General features: G+C 38.9%; 1 protein-coding gene across 1 annotated transcript in view; it reads left to right on the forward strand.

Moving 5' to 3' along the window:
• Nucleotides 1–18230, forward strand: part of smyd3 (SET and MYND domain containing 3) — a 65852-nt gene that overhangs the window by 34671 nt on the left and 12951 nt on the right. Inside the window, exon 6 of the mRNA XM_022744424.1 lies at nucleotides 17019–17086. Within this exon, the coding sequence (XP_022600145.1) occupies nucleotides 17019–17086 (68 nt within the window). The remainder of the gene's footprint in view (nucleotides 1–17018; nucleotides 17087–18230) is intronic.

The raw sequence follows: 18230 nt of genomic DNA on the forward strand, positions 1-18230 counted from the left end.
CACAAACTTCTAATTGGAAGTTATTTACTCATGTATTTACACATACCAATGAAATATTGATTAAAAATACAAAACTGAGATGGTGGATATTGTCCCGGTCAGCAATGAATAATTGGCTAAAGATATCCAGAGTAACTCCATATCAAACTGAATAATGATTCCTACCTCTGTCTTCTTTTTCTCATTTTGATTATTATGTTTTTACTCTTTCCTGCTCTTTACACATCCTTGATTATTGTCCTTTTTTTGTTTGTCTTGGTCTAAATCTATTTTCTCTCTGCTCTCTCTCATCATCAGTCACTGCTTTCTCCTTCCCTCTCTTCATCTTTCTTTTTGTAATATTTTTTCTCTACCCCAACTCTGTGCCCCTCGGGCTCATGGTTTGTTCCTGAGACAAAAATATCATCCATGGAGTTTCACTAATTAACTACTTAGTGTGTGTGTGTGTGTGTGTGTGTGTGTGTGTGTGTGTGTGTGTGTGTGTGTGTGTGTGTGTGTGCGTGTGTGTGTGTGTGCGCGTGTGCGCGCGTGCGCGCGCGTGTGTGTGTGTTGTGCCGACATGGCTCTCTCTCTTCCCAGGGTAACAATCAGTATGAGGTTAGCTCCATTTGTTGTATTTGTTCTGTGCAGTTGAATAAATACATGGGAATAAATAAATGAATTATTGAATAATATGAATTATAAATGGGACAGTGTTTCTATAGACAACACACACAGTGAATAAATAATAAACTTTTTCTCAGCTCCGTAGTTACACAGTCGTAAAAGAGCCATGTTTATTGAAAAATAGAAAGCAAACAGGACTGTGGCTAACTGATGCTAACATACGTTTTATGACAGCTGCAACATTTACTTGATTAATCACTTAGTTGATCAACAGAAAATTAATAAAGTAAAACAGAAAATATCCATTTTGATAATTGTGTAACTGTTAAAGTAATTTCTAAGCAAAAATGTCAAAACTGTAAATATTTGTTGGTGTTTGTGTCTTAACTGAATATTGTGCTTTGGACTGATGGTCGGCCAAAACAAGATATCTAAAGTCATCAGTTTGGACTTTTGGGCATTTTTCACTATTGATAATGAAAAACGTCTTTATTTGCAGCATTTTTAAAGGGGACAAAATGACCATTTTTCAAATGACTTGTGCAGCCCAAACCAGTTGCTCTGAAACAAAACTAGTTTCCCTGTGAGTTCAAAAATCATTGGCCTTATTACCTCCAGAAATGTCTGTTCTTTTTCCACACTGCACATGTCACAAGTAAAATGCTTATACCTTTCCAAAGAAGTGTCCATTTTGCTTTGTGAGCATCACTCCACTGACCTTCTGTTTATTTATATATAAATGAATGTATTTTAGGGAGCTACTGTGACTCATGTTTTAAATGTTGTTTAAATGAGCTTCATTCAGTGTTTGAATTGATAGCTTTAATTTGAGGTCTGCTGTACATGTTGCTGTTGCTGTACTCTGGTCATTCTACCATCATATCACTGTCTCCTCATTCTGTTGCCTGTCTTGTTCTGTGTGTGTGTGTGTGTGTGTGTGTGTGTGTGTGTGTGTGTGTGTGTGTGTGTGTGTGTGTGTGTGTATGCACATGCACATGCATGTGCACTTTAGGAGATGGATGAGGGTAATTTCCATTTGCCCAGGCAGTACTTTATCACTATAGTGTACACACACATGCACATATAACACACATACACATACTGCATATACATACACACATAGCCCAAGGCACTACTTTATTACTATAAGAAACAAACACAGGGTTTTGAATCAAAAGTAGATTACATTACACCTCTGTGCATCTCTCTCACACACACCACATGCGCACACACACACACACACACACACACATATATGTTCGTGCTATTTCGTCCTTCCTGTTAGTATCCTGTGCGACTCTAGCAAGCTATAGCAAGAGCAGAAATACATATTCTGCTAACCTTATGCACAAGCACATGTGAAAAGAGCATGGACACTTGTGGATGGCAGCCATAAGGGCAAACATACTGTCTGCACAAGGGTACAAGGTCACAACGTGAAAAAAATCTTTACGCATATCGACACACAAACGCACAGATGCACACACTCCAACCAACAGTGAAAGGGACAAAAAGAGTTTCTGTAGGTGGGATGATTTTATTTATTTATTTATTTATTTATTTTTACCATGTCAGTACAGTGCATTGGTCTCATTGTCACATTTGTGAAATTAAAGTTGAAAAATTAAAATTATAAAGCTAACACCGCACTGTATTGAGCTAAAGATGTGTATTTGAACAATATATTTTAGATTCATTTTTAGACTTAGTTGTCTTTTCTTTAGGACTCACATATTCACACGTTTCACTCTTATGCTAATTCCCTGATTGCATGTCTCTATGCTAATGACACCAGTTAAATTAGGAGTCTTTGTTCTGTGAAGGACACACAGATGGATGTGTGTGACTGCAAAGAGAGAGAGGATGTAAGTATATACAAACGTAATGAGCTGCAGATGACAGGGTAGCATTGGGTGTTTTGGTATGCTACATAAAAGTTCTGTTTGTTTTATGATTTATTTAAAAGTCAGAGAGAACACAATCATGGCTCATAGACGTCAGAGTAAAGGTCAAGCTAATCACTTAAGTTACAAAAATCAGTTATGTTTCCACTGCATATTGAACAAATCTCAATTCACATCTTGTTAGTAGAAATATAAATTTTGGATTCTTGAAAATAGTTGTTGAAAATTATACTCATTATTAGTAGCTTCTGTATATTAACAGCCAATTTCTGGTGGCTTTTACTAGATGAACCACTGATTTCTTAGACCTCCTGCACAGCCCTCAGCAACATACACTGTTTAGACATTTTGCTTAACACCACAGTAAAACTCTCAGTACTGCCACTAGATTTCGTAGTATTGTGTATTAGATTGCAGAGTTGCCTCTTTGCTTTGGCTTCTGCAGTAAACTGAGATCTGTGGATCATGGCAAATAGTGATAGCACAGCAGAAGGCTGGCAGACAGACCATAGCTTAGTGTTTTCATGTTCCATGTTTTCTTGGTGGCAGAGTATGGATGGAGCACACTCACCGCAGGTGTGTTTGTTTTCACCTTCTGTTGGAACAGTAGACATGGCTGTGTTGACATCATATTTTTATTTGTTCATTCCTAAGTGAAGCTGACAACAGCATCTGCAGAGAAGAAGTGAAGAGGCAAGGAAAAAGAAGAAAAATGTTTAAAAGTTGTTGATTGCAGGAATTAAAAAGGGGGCATTTCTATGGTAACCCAAGCCCACTCTGCAGGAAACGATAAGTCTCATTACCCTTTTCACCTTAATGGGAACGTCATGTAACATTGGAAAAACAGTATAATGTACACACTTGTGCAACCTCGTGCATGCAGACACACAGTATCTCTCTTAAACACAGCTGTAATGGGTATGGTGTCATTATTAGGATGACTATTGATTAAACACTATCTGTGTCATAAAAAGACCATTATCATTACAACCTAGTCTGCTCAAAACATGCAGGAGCACACATGTATAAAGGCACAAGCTGTTGTTGGTATGATTGTAATGTATAAGCATTTAGGCATACCTGAATACACACACACATAAACACACACACACACACACACACACTCAGGGATATACACACAGGTAAATGGATGAAGTATTTGAACTATAACCTGGCAGTCATCCTGGAGTGGGAGATAATTGTAGTTTTACAACCTTGGGGATTATGTGGTGTGTGTGTGTGTGTGTGTGTGTGTGTGTGCGTGTGTGTGTGTGTGTGCGTGTGTGTGTGTGTGTGAGTGAGAGAGAGAGAATATATAACCCTGCAACAGAGGACGTTTTTATGTAAAACGTTCATCAGGCTATAGCCTCCAGTGATATAGCAGTATCTTGAGAAAAGATGGACATAAGTCATATTTCCCCAGGTAGGATATACAGACAGGAGACAAAAAGGAAAAACCTGACAAATGAGTGGAGCAACAGGATGATAATGCCTCCATCCATAGGGAACAAGGGGTCACTAAATGGTTTGATACAAAAATTGTGTGAATCATATGCCATGGCCTTCACAGTCACCAGATCTCAGAATGGAGTTCATCCCTCATGTAGAGTCCAGAGACGTGGTGGTGGCCCAACACCTTACTAAGGCACTTTACATTTGTTTTTCCTTTAATTTGTCATTCGTCTGTACTTTTGTCATGTTCTAAAAGATTCTTTGAATTTTGGAGGGTGATTTTACTTGAGAAGTTTTTGCATTTCTTAATGTAGACACAATTTTACCCCAATCTGCACATCCTTCGGTAGGACACATCCCAATTGCTCTTGCTATAGCTTGCTAGATTCGCACAGGATACTAACAGGAAGGACGAAATAGCACGTGTGTGTGTGTGTGTGTGTGTGTGTGTGTGTGTGTGTGTGTGTGTGTGTGTGTGTGTGTGTGTGTGTGTGTGTGTGTGTGTAGTCCAATGCAACAACACATTTTATCGCTTAAAAAATTTGAAATTGCATAGTCTTCAAAAAATACAGGCACTGTTGTTATTGTGTGCCCCATGTACATTCATCTTAAAAGCCCTAACATTCCTGTGTCTCATCTGAATAATCTTTTAGACATTTGTCCTTGTTTTATTGAAAGCAGAAAAGCTTCCCTCTATTAAACACGATGGAGGGAAGAGGAAGAGAGAAAGAGAATGCATTGATCAGGCATAAACTCATAGCATGGTAGTAATTTAACAATCTTTTTGGTAGAGTATCATAAAACCCAAACCAGCATACTGTGGTTGCCATGGAGATGCTCTCTGTACACCTATCCTGTCTGACAATGCAAATGAGGTCTGCTCGTAACAAAGCCAAAGCATTAAAATGATGCATGTTGTTATTTTCACACATTAAAATCAAGCGTGAGCCCAGTGGTATTCTACAGAGCAGGAGCTGATACAAACACACGGCAGGCTTCAACAACAACCTACGGCAAAAACTCAGCTGAAGAGATAAAGTGCAGAAAGTTGAAGATTTTGGCTTAAAGAGTGTTGTACTAAGCCATGGACGACTGTGCCAGTGTAACATGTCATGATAAAAAGACAGAAGTTAAAAATGCCCAGAAGTTGGAAATAATTGGGATCAGCAGTTGCCTGAGCGACCTTGGATAGGGTAAGCAGCACTGAAAATGGATGAGAGGAGAATTACAAGTTTCTTGGCAACCATCACAGTGCTAACATGTTTGCCCTCAAAAACCTGTCCAGACTATTTGTATGCCTTGGGGCTTACTCTGTAATGCATACCGCCGATGGCCCAATCCCAGTACTCTGCTGACATCTCTCTTATGACTGTTAGAGTCTCCTGAGGGCACGCTGTCAGACATGCAATAGCAACAACTGCTAGCTGTTCATCATGTATCAGTTTTGACGGAGAGAAACCGAATGAGGGAAGATATGGGACATATGAATATTTGAATGAATACTGTCGGTGAGTGCAACCCAACTGCTCAGCCACATTTATTAAGTCTATTGGTCTTTTCAAGGACGATAGTCTAATGTAACAGAAAATAGGCAACTATGTTCCCTGGAGAGCCAAGTGCTGACATTATTTTCATGCCAGTCAAACACTGACTTCATTAGTTAAGCCATTTTGTTAGAGGTGAGTTCATATTGGCTGCAGTAGTACAGTATCTGACTGGATGAAAAACTTGCAGACTTTCCCCCCTCCATCGATGTCCTTGGTGTAAAGAATTAATTAGGTTTTCTTTTCACTTTCTGTCCCTCTCTGCTTGTCAGCATGAATTTAATGGTATATGTTTAACAGCACACCAGTAGAAATATGAACCAGTACATGAATTTTGCTACAGTGTTCGGCACTGTACCAGTATAAAATATGGGACAGTGGATCCTACTGTACTACTGCGTTCAACCTGTTAATATTCAATCCTTTGACAAGTATCAGAACAAATCATCTCTGTTGTCTGTCTCGCAATATTTAATCTTCCATAATCAGTGTTCATGTTGAGAGTGAAGGCTTTTCTTATGTAGATTGTGCGCAGTATTGTGACTAGTGCCTCATATTCACTACCCTGAGGTAAACACTTGTACGGCACGTTCAGTATACTTGTAGCTATACCTCAACTCATATACACACACAGAGACATATGTGTCTTTTCAGGGTGATGGGATGTTTTGTAGCCCTGGAATTCCTAAGACATACTGATCAAATTTTTGTGGCATACTCTTTATTTGAAGTTAATATTTAGGTGCTTCATAAAGGCACAATTTAGATTTGTTCTTTGCTTGGAAATAATCAACTTTTTAAGATGGAATTTCAGTAATATGAATCTAATGTAATAATCTACATAGTCACTGCTTTGCAGTTCATAATACAGACCTTAATGCTCATGATCAGTGTCTCTTTATGTTAAATGTGAAAGTTATGGGTGCAGCAAATGCACAGAGGAAAACCCATTCAGAGCTGGCTGACTGCTGCCTTCAGAGTGGAAGGAGGAAAAGCTATTCCCCCGTGAAACACCCTTTGATTCAGACTATAGGAGAGCAGTCAAGCAGTAAAAACCGATTTCCGACATAGAATACTGCTCTGAAAACAATAACCAGTTCTTTTTATCTTTACCCACCCCCATTCTTCTGATTTAACCTGTCTTCAGACTGTCTGCTTGGCTGAACTTCTCTGTTTTCTTTTTTTTTTTAAAATAATTTCTCGCTTACTTGTTTTATGTAACTGTCTTGTTTGCTTTCTTTCTTCCCTCATTTCTTTCCTTCTTTTCTTGTTACTATACAGAAAATCAGTGGTCAGAAAAATGGAGTAACAGAGTGGAAAGAAACAGAAACTCCTTCGGCCTCTCAGGTCACATCTGTGAATAAGCGACAGTTGTACTGAAGCTGTAGGCCATACTCACCTCAGCGATTTACTGCATGAACACTACTGTCTCTGTGTGTGGTCGGGTTTGTGTGTTTTGTATGCATGTTGTGTTGAAAATCAGTGTTGGGTGTTGTGTAACCTTTATTGCTCACGAGTCAAACAGCTTCATATTTGAGAGCTCCTCCATACGTAGTACTTGGTAAAGTCTTCTACTGTTGGCCACTGAGTTGCTTTTTGAAACAGTTGATGGTCAGAAACATTGGCGAATGGCTCCTCAGCATTTGTCATTATGGAGGGAATTGCTCAGTTTGTTCAAGATTACATATTTATGCAATATCTACAGTATTTGTTCATTAACACTGATGAAAAGGAAGAGAAAGGATAAGGTTCAGCTGGAGCCTTAATGACGCTGTGGCATCTGTTGCATGATGTAGAGTTTATCCATCTGAGCCACCACAACAAGGATGCTTAAATCATGTTTTCTTGCTAATGATATTCAAAAGTCAACCTTTATTGAACAAAGGAGCTTACTTAGGAATGTGTTTACAAAATGCCTTTTGATGGGCAACAGGAGAGAGTTAAGAAAATGGCCAAGGGATTAATTCTGCAGTCATGAGGGAAGATTTATTTGTTACTGTTTAGGAAACTGATATGATTTTAACACATTTATACAAACATGTTCTTTTCTGCCATTTGTAATGTACTGCAGTAATGTACACCAGAAATATACATCCTAATATATGTGTGTGAGTGATATTCAGTATGTTCCATTAATCAGCTTCCATAAACTATATGGGTGCTTGAGGTCTGGATGTACCGTGTATATGGGTGAAGTGTACTGTGTGTGTGTGGGTGTGTGTGTGTCTGTGCACACAGGAGCTTAGTAGCTCATCAGCTGAAAATGTGCCAACTTGACAAAAACACATGTCGACTTTCTTTTCTCATTTCTCTTGGAGATGATTGGGTATCAGCATGGAAATAAGTCATTAGAGAGCAGGAGGCAATCTTGTGTTCGATTGCTTACAGCCCGGGGCTATTGTGTGTGTGTGTGTGTGTGTGATGTGTGTGTGTGTGGCTGTGTGTGTGTGTGTGTGTGTGTGTGTGTGTGTGTGTGTGTGTGTGTGTGTGTGTGTCAGATGGTCTTGGGGCTTGACCACAATAGTAATTGAACCAAGATTGAACCAGCCAAAGATTGAATGAATCCATTTAAACAGTACTATAAACAGACCTCAGTGAGCCGCTGTAGTTTACCTGGATATTATGATATTATTTGATATATCTTGCAAATGTCTTTCCATGTAGTTAATGATTGTAAAAGCATATGATGCTGTTTAACAGGTGTAGCAGGTTTTCCATGACGTCACTGTTCAGCATTAGACATACTGTAGCTATGACCATTTAATGGGAGTACTAAGGGTGTCGGGATATGATAGTATTAACAATAACTGTGATATTTAAAAAATAGATTTTGATATTGTGTTAATAATACATAAATGATAATATCAGGATTGCAGATGTTAGGCCTTTTGCATCTTTTGTTTATCAGTTCATCTGGTTTTCATTACTCATTGTTCTTTTTGAATGCTTTTGCAGTTATGGTAACAGACTCTCTCTCCACCTCCTACACTTGTATTTGAGTCTCATTCATTTGCCAAAAGAGATACAAAACACACAATAAACAAAGCTAAAGATTAATTTGATTGATAGCATTATTTAATTTCTTTCAAATTTTCTAAAGATATTATGATAATATCATTATCATGAATTTGTTTGATAATCATTTCGTGAAAATCTGATGTCGTCTCTAAATTTGTGTGATCAAAAAGATATGGAGCCAGATTAAGCACCATGTTATTTAAAGCATTGACCATTTACTTTAGCCTCCAAGCTGCTGCAGTTTTCTCACTTAAAAGCCAGCCTGGCTGTCTCCTAACATGACTCAGCAGTGTATGTTAACATTTCATAGTATCACAGAGCAACCATCCCAGAATCCTGACACAGTCCCTGGCAGCAGGGTCTAGAACCTCTCGGCTCCTGGGCCACATTTTTCAAAGCTGCTGCTTCTTACAGTTTTTCCCTCTGTGGCCCTCCACTCGATACTCTGCTCGATGTTTTCCCAGGGTGCACCTCTCTAATTCAGCCCGCCTGCTCTCGTTCACGCTCAGCAACTTCACTAACAAGTTTACTAACGAGTTTAAACACATTTCTGCTCCACTTTCCTCCTCCCTCATTCCTTCCCTTTTCTGAATCAAGCGTTTTCTTTCTCCCTCCCCTGACATTAGCCCTGTCCCACCGACCTTCCTGCTGCTCCTTAACTGTCTCCTTCCACCTGTCTCTTAGCGTCTTATCTCCTCCTCTCCTCCGTTTTCCTCTCCATGTCATTCTCCCATCTGGGCTGTTTTTACGGTTGTTTAAACGGAGAATGACATGTGGGCATGTATTTGTATGTTTGTGTGTGTGACTGTGTGTGTGAGTGTGTGTGTTAGGGGAGCTACAGAAAATTAAAGGATGGAATAAATTTAAAATACCGGTACAGTATGAAACTTTTACATTTTTTTTTTTAAATAAAAAAAATATCAGAAAATATATACATAATAAACATAGTCACATTTGACCATTGCCAGAATTCCCTCTCCTCTCCTCTCCTCTCCTCTCTCTATTTCCCTTCTTCGATTGAAGATTTATAGGTTTTGAAAGGTAATTTCTGTTTGGCATTTGCCTAGTTTTCAGGTCGTTTAATTTAAAGAGCAGTAACTTGACAGATAAATCCAGATCCTAAGATGAAAAGGGCCAGGACTGGGGTGGATGGAGGCTCCTAAGAGCAATGTGGAAAGTCAGTGCAGAAAAGACCAAAGAAAAAAAACCTTGTTGATAAGAGTTGGTCAAAAATAAGTCTTTTTTTAAAATGTTTTGGGCATATGCTTCTACCAGTGAGTGTACAAGAGAGAGATGGGAGTAAATAAGGGAGAAAAAGATGAGGATTACCTGGTATGGCCCTACTCATACCAGGGACATTGCTGTTCATTGTCGGAGCTGTAACTACCAGGCTACAACAGCATCTTAGAAATCTTGTTTTATAAGTATAACCAAGTGTAGTGACAACAATGAGGCAAACACAAATCTTACCAGAAATGCACCAAAAAAGAAATGAATTGACTTAAATGCAGAATAGGAGGGATAATAATAAAGTTAACTGCACTTTCAGCTATCCAGTCAGCAGGGGAGATGGACACTGATTTAGTTTGACATGTCCTTCAGATGGTACTGTAACTCCCCTTCAGACCTCAGGCTACAAAATAATGTTGTGGATTTTAACCACAGCTCTTGACAGGAGCTTTCTGCCCGCGGTGTCCTAGCACATCAAAGAGCACTCACACAGTGCACTCTGTGGCAGCTGGTGCGCACAGAACAGTTAGCTGACTGCTCCTGAGGGGTCACCTCGTCAGGACATAACCTCTGTCACCTACAGACAAACCGGTCTGCTCTGCAGTGAGGGACTCTTGTTAAGCCTCCATTCAGTCAATAGGGAAGGTAACTTAACAATGAGGGCGGGAAACCACATTTTAGGAGATTTAGATTCACATCGCAGATAAACTGAATCTTTATGAGAGTTAGTGTTTAAATGCAGATAGCAGTTTAAGAGTTATTTAATGCATGTACTGGATACTGTTTGTGCACATGTGCTACTACTGTGATGTTTGGCAAGCCAGGCCATCAGCGGCATGGGCATTTCTTAAACTGTCCCTGAAACTGTTAATGTGATTGCTAACAGTATTCTTTTTAAGTGATGATACAGTGCACTTCATTGCATGAACTGACTCTGCAAATGGAGAAAATGTTTTTGTTATTCTCCTCAGTGAGTTTTTGCCCTGTATTGTGTTTAAACTAAGGAACTATTTGGGGAAAAAAATAAAAGGACAAACACTAAGCTCTATGTGGAAGTGTGTCAAAATACATGATGAATGTGCAATTACTAATTATCAAGCCAATCAGAGGCAACAGACATTACACTAAACTTAGATAAATTATAACCTCAATATATATTGTCAGCAAACATTTGCTGCCCGCTGCAGTCAAAAACAACCCTGATGCGATGGGTAAGAGTGAACCAAAAAGGCAATGTTTGTGGGCTGAAAAATCCAAAACAATTAACTGGAAGATGCAAAAAACGAGTTAGTTGATAATTCTCTGAGGGTTTGTCACTATGAGCAACTCTTTTACATACAAGCAACTGTGTGATCCATTGCTCATATAAAAATGTGGTCTATTGTCACTGTGAGGTGAAATGTGCACATTTTGGCCTATTTACAGTGAGAGTGATATTAATAATAATTAAAGCTAAAAAAGTGTGTTGATGCAGCGGTGTACGAGTGAGGAGATGATGTTTAGCCTCGTTTTTTTTCCTTCATATTTCCTCAGTAATTCTGAATATGTTTGTCTGCCTGTCTATTGAGAGATGAAAGAACCGTGATTAGGTCATAAATACTTTATCAAAGCATTAATAGTGCGCACACACACACACACACACACACACACACACACACACACACACACACAGATACGGCCTTTGATGGTGTCTGATGGCCTTTGTTGTTTTTCCCTGATTGACAGTAATTGAACCGATTCCAGCAACATTAAAGACATAAACCATCCAGTCACAAGGTTTTTGAACTGACATGACAGGACAAAGCAAACCAATCCAACGCCTCCGATATGAGATGACAGGACCTCCCCGCTCCCCACCATCCCAAACCCCCATCCATCCTCTTAGAAATGTGCCACCCTTATATGTTTCCAAAATGTCACTGAAATCATTTTGATCTGCCCTTCCCTCCATGAATACTTAATGTCAGCATTCACTGTGTAGTCCTGCAGCTGAGTTTACTGTGAGCACACAGGTTAGTGTCTTTTCCTACTCCTGACTTGTAGCACGCATGGGCAAGTTTTAGTTTTGATTTAATCACATCCATCTTCATTTCATCTCAGCAGTAAAAACTAGTGCAGGTTGCATTTCTGAGATCCCTCTCATATTCATATTGTCATTGTGCGTGACAGAGATCAAGACCAAAAGAATAACTGAAAGTGACAGTTTTTATCAAATCGACAAGTCTGCAGAACTTCACCAGCTGAGTTATCACTTTAAGAAAAAATATTCAGATGACAAAGAGGAGCAGTGGACACACTTACAATGAAGATTTTGAGTTAGATTTGCTTCTGGTGGTTTGATGTTGAAGTTATGAAATTAACACAGTATCATTTTATCCATTTAACGACAAGTCTACCCTAAAAATTTGTTACCATTTAGTTATAGATAAGGTGGCAAATTTATTCTTAAAGCTCTGTAGGTGTGCAGTACATAACGGACACTCTCGCTGACTATTTAACTTCTTATTTTTTAAAACATTTTCTCTCTTTAGCAGTATTGAAGTCTTAAAGTCAGTGTAGTAGTTACTTATCTATGTGACAATGTAACAGCTAAATGGTGTTTCTTAGTCTAAACCTTACCACAGTGTTTTCAGAAGCTACAGTATGAAGTCCAAAATTTACCATCAGCTTGAAAAAGTGCAGTTTTTTGTTTTTATAATCTCCGTTCAGAAGATGACATTTTGGATACAGGGGGTGCTTTTGATCTTATTTTCCATTTTCCACATCACAGGCTGCTCACCACACCCTTCACTCATTTGCCTGTCTTTGTTTCTCTTCTTCTATCTCACATTCGTAATTTCTACACTTTTCATCCAAATCTAATCATCAGAAATATTGGGTGTGACAGGCGGGAAAATAAATGAGCAAACAAATGAATGGATGTAGGGACTGACATTTTCTGCACCATTCTGAAGAAAGCCTTTGCAGACAAAATGCACTATCTTTTGTACAAATGCAGTAATTGTGTAATTCTCCACAAAGGCAGTGACTGAATCATATGTATCAGGCCTGTAATCCCCATTAAGAACCTGCTGTTAAGAATTTCTTCTTTATTATTTGCTGGCGAGCTCCTTTCGTTCCAGTTGGTGGAATACAATTCATTCACTGGAGATGGATAGAAAGTAGCTCTCCACACACTGTAACATCTCTCACTGGCCTTCTCCTAGAACTGGTCCCTCCTCACTAACACTTCAACACAATGTCACTTCATATGAACCTATACTCGCTCTATCTATTAATGGGGAGGTTATAAATAAACAGGTTAACTGTAGGAGGCTCTTATCATGAGAAGGAAATGGCCATCACCATGGTTACTGGTGGATGATATGTTTGCCCAGCTGTGGTGGTTTTATTATGTGCTGTTTCTCTGCGGATGCCTCAAATCTCCAAAGCAGACTATAGATTAGACTAGACTAGGTTTTGAGCTGATTAAAAATATGCATTCACTTGATAATAGAATAAGTAGATACAGGCAAGGAAGTGTAGGAACAAAGTGAAAAAGTTTAACCTCACTACATCTCCTGCAACAAATGATTGTTTCATTATCGATTAATCAGCTAATTATTTTCTTCATTGATAGTAATTAATTAATAGTGAAAAATGCCCATTAATGTCCCAGAGCTCAGTGTGACGTCTTCAAATCGCTTCTTTTGGCCAAAAGTCCAAAACTCAAAGATATTAAGTTACTATCATAAAAAATAGAAAAATATTCATATTATCATATTATATTATTCATATTAGAGAAACTAGAACCAAATTTTTCTGTTTGGCATCTTTGATTAAAAAATGTGAAATAGTTGTTGAAGTAATTGCTTCAGCTCTAAAGCCACCTCCAAAAGCAATTTAAGGAAAACATACGATTCATTGTCTAACGTCGTATTTGAAGACAACTACACATACATGTAATTTGTACAACATTTTCTCCATTGTTCAGCAGGTGAGAGTATCGTAGATTCAACAGTGGTTCACATCTTCCGTTGGAGAACTTTGTCGTCCACTTCCAGTCCTCACTAAATATTTTGGGGTAGCTCTAGTGGATGAAACTGGAGTTCATGAAGAGGCGGACAGAAAAGAAGATGGGGGTAAGGGGGTCGAGGAAAGATAAGATGAAGCCATGGGAGTCAAATAGAAGCATTTAGGAAATTATCCATAAGTGGTTTTTGTGTACTGTTTCTGTAAAACCGTGAGGCCCACTTGTGCATGTGTTTATGTTTATGTATTTGGGATGCAAAAGGCGTCCACCAGCCGGCTCTGCAGATGTGGATGTTCTGCTAGATTGATTCTCATCCCCTGAGAGAGAGATGTGTGTGTGTGTGTGAGTCTGTTTGACAGAGAAGGATCTATACGCAGCGGAGTGTCCTACCACTTTTTTTTGTAATTCTCTGTTCACTTCATAACCCCCCCATGTCAGGCTCTCTTGCTTTACATGATACAGACATACAGTACAACATGCATCATGTATACTACAATTTATGCAATTTTTTTATGTTTAATTTTCATATTCATACATATTTTGTCACTGATAACAGCAAAGAAATCAGAATTACTCCTTTAATTTTTTGAGACAAATTTCTCAGAAAATTACTTTTTGGGCCTGGACTCATAACGGCCCATGTTTCTGCTAAGGGTGACAACTACTTACTTGAAAACACTTACTGTATTGTTATTTGTATTCAATATATTGCCATATCATATGATGTATCTGTCTCCTGCACATTAATGCACGCTTAAAGCATTGATGATGGATCTCTATGAGAACAACTGACTAACAATGAAGTGTGTGTAAGTGTGTGTGGGATGAAGAAGGAAAGATTTATGTGTGCGTCTCAGTGTTTTTATGTCATCACGTTCCCTCCTCGGCTCCGTGGTGAATAAGTTGAGTAAAAAACCCTCATATCTCATGAGGACAGAGTCTAATGGTGTTTATTACCAGTGCAGATTCAAGTCAAATCAGTTTGATGAGGTCTGGTTCTGGTGTGAAAATCAGCAGGACGGGGAACATCTGTCTGTGGCTCACTGTAAATTGTACCCTCCCTCTCTGCATGCCTCTGTGACTGTCTGCCTCCTTCTCTGACAGTCTGAATACTAATGTTACTGAAGTTACATTTATTTATCTACTTCCTGCGTGGGAGAGAGAAACGGCACCCACTGCAACATACAAACACAAACCACAACCACAGAAAAACACTTGTTTACCAGCACCAGCTCAGTAATTGACACATCAGAGACACTAGTGTTTTTTTCTTTTTTTTAGCTTTCACTTCTTTGTTAACTTCTTTTAAGTTTTTGTGTGTTTATTGCTGGTTTCCCTTTTATCAACTCTCGTCTGTCTTTACTAAACAACTTCTTCAGGCATTTCATCATTAGAAACATCTCTGCACCAACTCAACACAGAGAGAGAGAGAGAGAGACCACCTCTCGCTCATTTGAAATTTCTCCCTCTGTCTCCTGAAAGCTTTGGCTCTTTTACTAATATATTTCTGAAATGTTTCCTCTAAATCATGCAGACCACCCTGATGCATTGTGGAAAGTTTATTCATGCAAGTGTTAAATCTTATCCAATGTTTAGATTTGTGATAAACTAAAATTCAGTCATAGTTCTAGTTGTTGATTTAGGAGGAAAAATTGGCTTGGCTCCATGTGTAATGTGTGTATTTTAGCGCAATAAAATTGGATATTTAATTAATAATATCCAATTCATAATTAAATCCAATAACAAACAAGGGAAAGCTGAAAAATGAAACACTAGAAAAAAGACACTTGTGTCTTTCATGTGTCAGTTACTCAGCTGGTAAAAAGTGTTGGCAATCCTCCAAGTATTTGTTGAGATTTTTGTCTGTACCAAAGTGGTGGACCAACCAACCAGCACAGCCATCACTAGAGGCACAAGACAACTGTCACTAGCAGGGTTCAAATTATGGGGAAGATTGGGGGGGGGGGGGGTCTGACCCCCCTGATTAAGACTTGGATTAAGACTTGGAGTCTCATTAAGACTTGGACCCCCCCCCAAAAGAAGTAAATACAACAGTTACTTACCTGTAATCGGAGCCCTTGAATAGGATCTCTGTTCAAGGGCTCTACCTATAATTGTAAATATTAGGCTACGATATATTTCCCATATTCATGTCTGGATTTTCAAGTGGACCGTACCATTTCTAAACCTTGATGTCAGCTGCACATCTCCTCTGCCTACCTCACTCCCTTTAGTGGCTCATGTCCTTAAGAGTCCGCTAACACGAATCATGCAAGCAAATTAACTAACTAATATTAACTCGTTTCTACCCTTTTCACATCAGCAGATGTTTCTTGTAAATAAGAAGAAGCTCAAATTTTTTATTGTTTTATTTATAAGTCAAAGTGTCTCTAACCCCACAGCTCCAATCTGGTTTCATTGATTGAACTCCAGGTTTGATAACTCCTGACTCTAATTAGCTTTTGTTCATGTCATGAACTGAGGGGATGATGAACTTTTTCCAGCCTACACTGTTATGGTTCAAATGATGTTTTCAATGTGGACAAGAACAATACAATGATTTGTGTGTTATTAGATTATGATTGTTCATTATTGTAACTTAGATGATGATTTTGACAATATTTTAAGGCAGATTTATACATAAATGCAAATAATAATTAAGGAGTCACTTTCTTCAGTTTATGCTGTTGGTTTTCATAGAGTTTGAAATACATGTAACTAGCTCAACTAAACAGCTATTAGTTTTACAGTGTATAGTGCTGTTATATGTGAAATTTTACTCCTCCTCTGGTCTTAATCATCTCCTATCCTGTCCTGTCCTCTCCCCCTTTTCCCTTTACGGTGATACATCTGTTTCAGACCATTATTCCAAAGGAATTACTGAATGTATTTTGTGAAGTGTTATCCTCTCTGTCTGTCTGTTTTTGAAGAATACTGTCTTTAAACATTTATTCTTTTTCACTCTCTTTTTCACAGACCCTCGGCAAAACAAACATTTCACATGCTCGATTAAAAATGAGTGCACATGATCACTGAAACATTGTGTTATCCCAGGTGATAAATAGAGTGCAATTACTATACCATGTACCTCAATATTATAAATTTCAAAGCGAGTCGTGTTAGGTGCAACAGATATGTAAAAATGTTCAGAACATATGATGAAAGTTACTGTTGGTTCCCTGAGGCGATTTAACAAATAATCTTTTTCTCTCTCTTGTCTCCACTTTTGTTTTTCCTCTTTCTCTCCTTTAGGTGACATGTAATTGTTTCACCATCAGTGACGCAGAGCTGCAAGAGATTGGAGTTGGGCTGTATCCGAGGTAACACACACACACACACACACACACACAGACACACACACACAGACACACACACACAGACACACACACACACACACACACACACACACACACACACAAAGGGTAATGTGTGAAGCATACACATCTGCATCATTAATTTCAATCTAGCTCATAATCTTTGTTATACAGTGTGCCTGTTTCTCAAAAATGCCACAAAATGTAAATGTAGCTCTGTTACCTCCCAGATCACGCATCCCAACCAACCCCACCCATACCCCCAACCGCAATAAACACACACACACACACCGATCCTTTCACTATTTTCTTGGCAGTTCTTTCAAGTACAAGGAAGAAGGAAATTTTTGTTTTGAGGCGAAAACTTGAAAATTAATGTTGACAGAATATTACAACTCTGTGTGTGTGTGTGTGTGTGTGTGTGTGTGTGTGGAGTGAAACACACGCTCACAGAGCAAAGCGGTATGCACTGTAATCCCGGTACGGAGTCCTGGGTGAATGGGGTGGGATTTGGCCTGTTGTTATGCAGTTGCTAGTGTTGCTACACACACACACACACACACACTCTCACACACACACACACACACACACACACAGACACACACTGCAAGTATCCCAGCCAGTTTATCTGGCTGGTGCTGAGATGTCAGATGGTCACAGTGGCTTTACCAGAGCCCAGCAAAACCATGTGTGTCTATGTCAGTGTGTGAGTGCGATTTGTGTCGTAACTCATCCATAAATGATGGGGCCCATTCGCAGGATGGTCCCCTGCCTATTCATATTTTAGGTTGCTTAGCAACCATGGGTTTGCTGAAAAGAGGGGGATTATTCTGGCAAGGCTACACCTCTGTTCACCCCATCAGTCTGTTCATTTTTCTCTCTCTGCTGTATGTCAAAAACTCTTTTTCTTATTTGCTGACTTTCTCACTCTCCTGTCCGCTAAGCTCATCCTTCTCCGTGCCTGTCTCTGTCTGCCTCTCATTCACTGCTAATTGGCCTATTGAAAGTATGATGTAAAATCCTGTCCTCTGAGCTCTTTATCAGGAGTGAAACGATTCACAGCTTGATTGATAACACACACATTTATTCACTTGTTATAATCTACTCCAACCATGTGCTTCATATCACCTCAGTGTTACCTAAACCCAAC

This window comes from Seriola dumerili, unplaced genomic scaffold (assembly GCF_002260705.1).
Source record: "Seriola dumerili isolate Sdu_G_001 unplaced genomic scaffold, Sdu_1.0 BDQW01000003.1, whole genome shotgun sequence".
Lineage (NCBI taxonomy): Eukaryota > Metazoa > Chordata > Actinopteri > Carangiformes > Carangidae > Seriola > Seriola dumerili.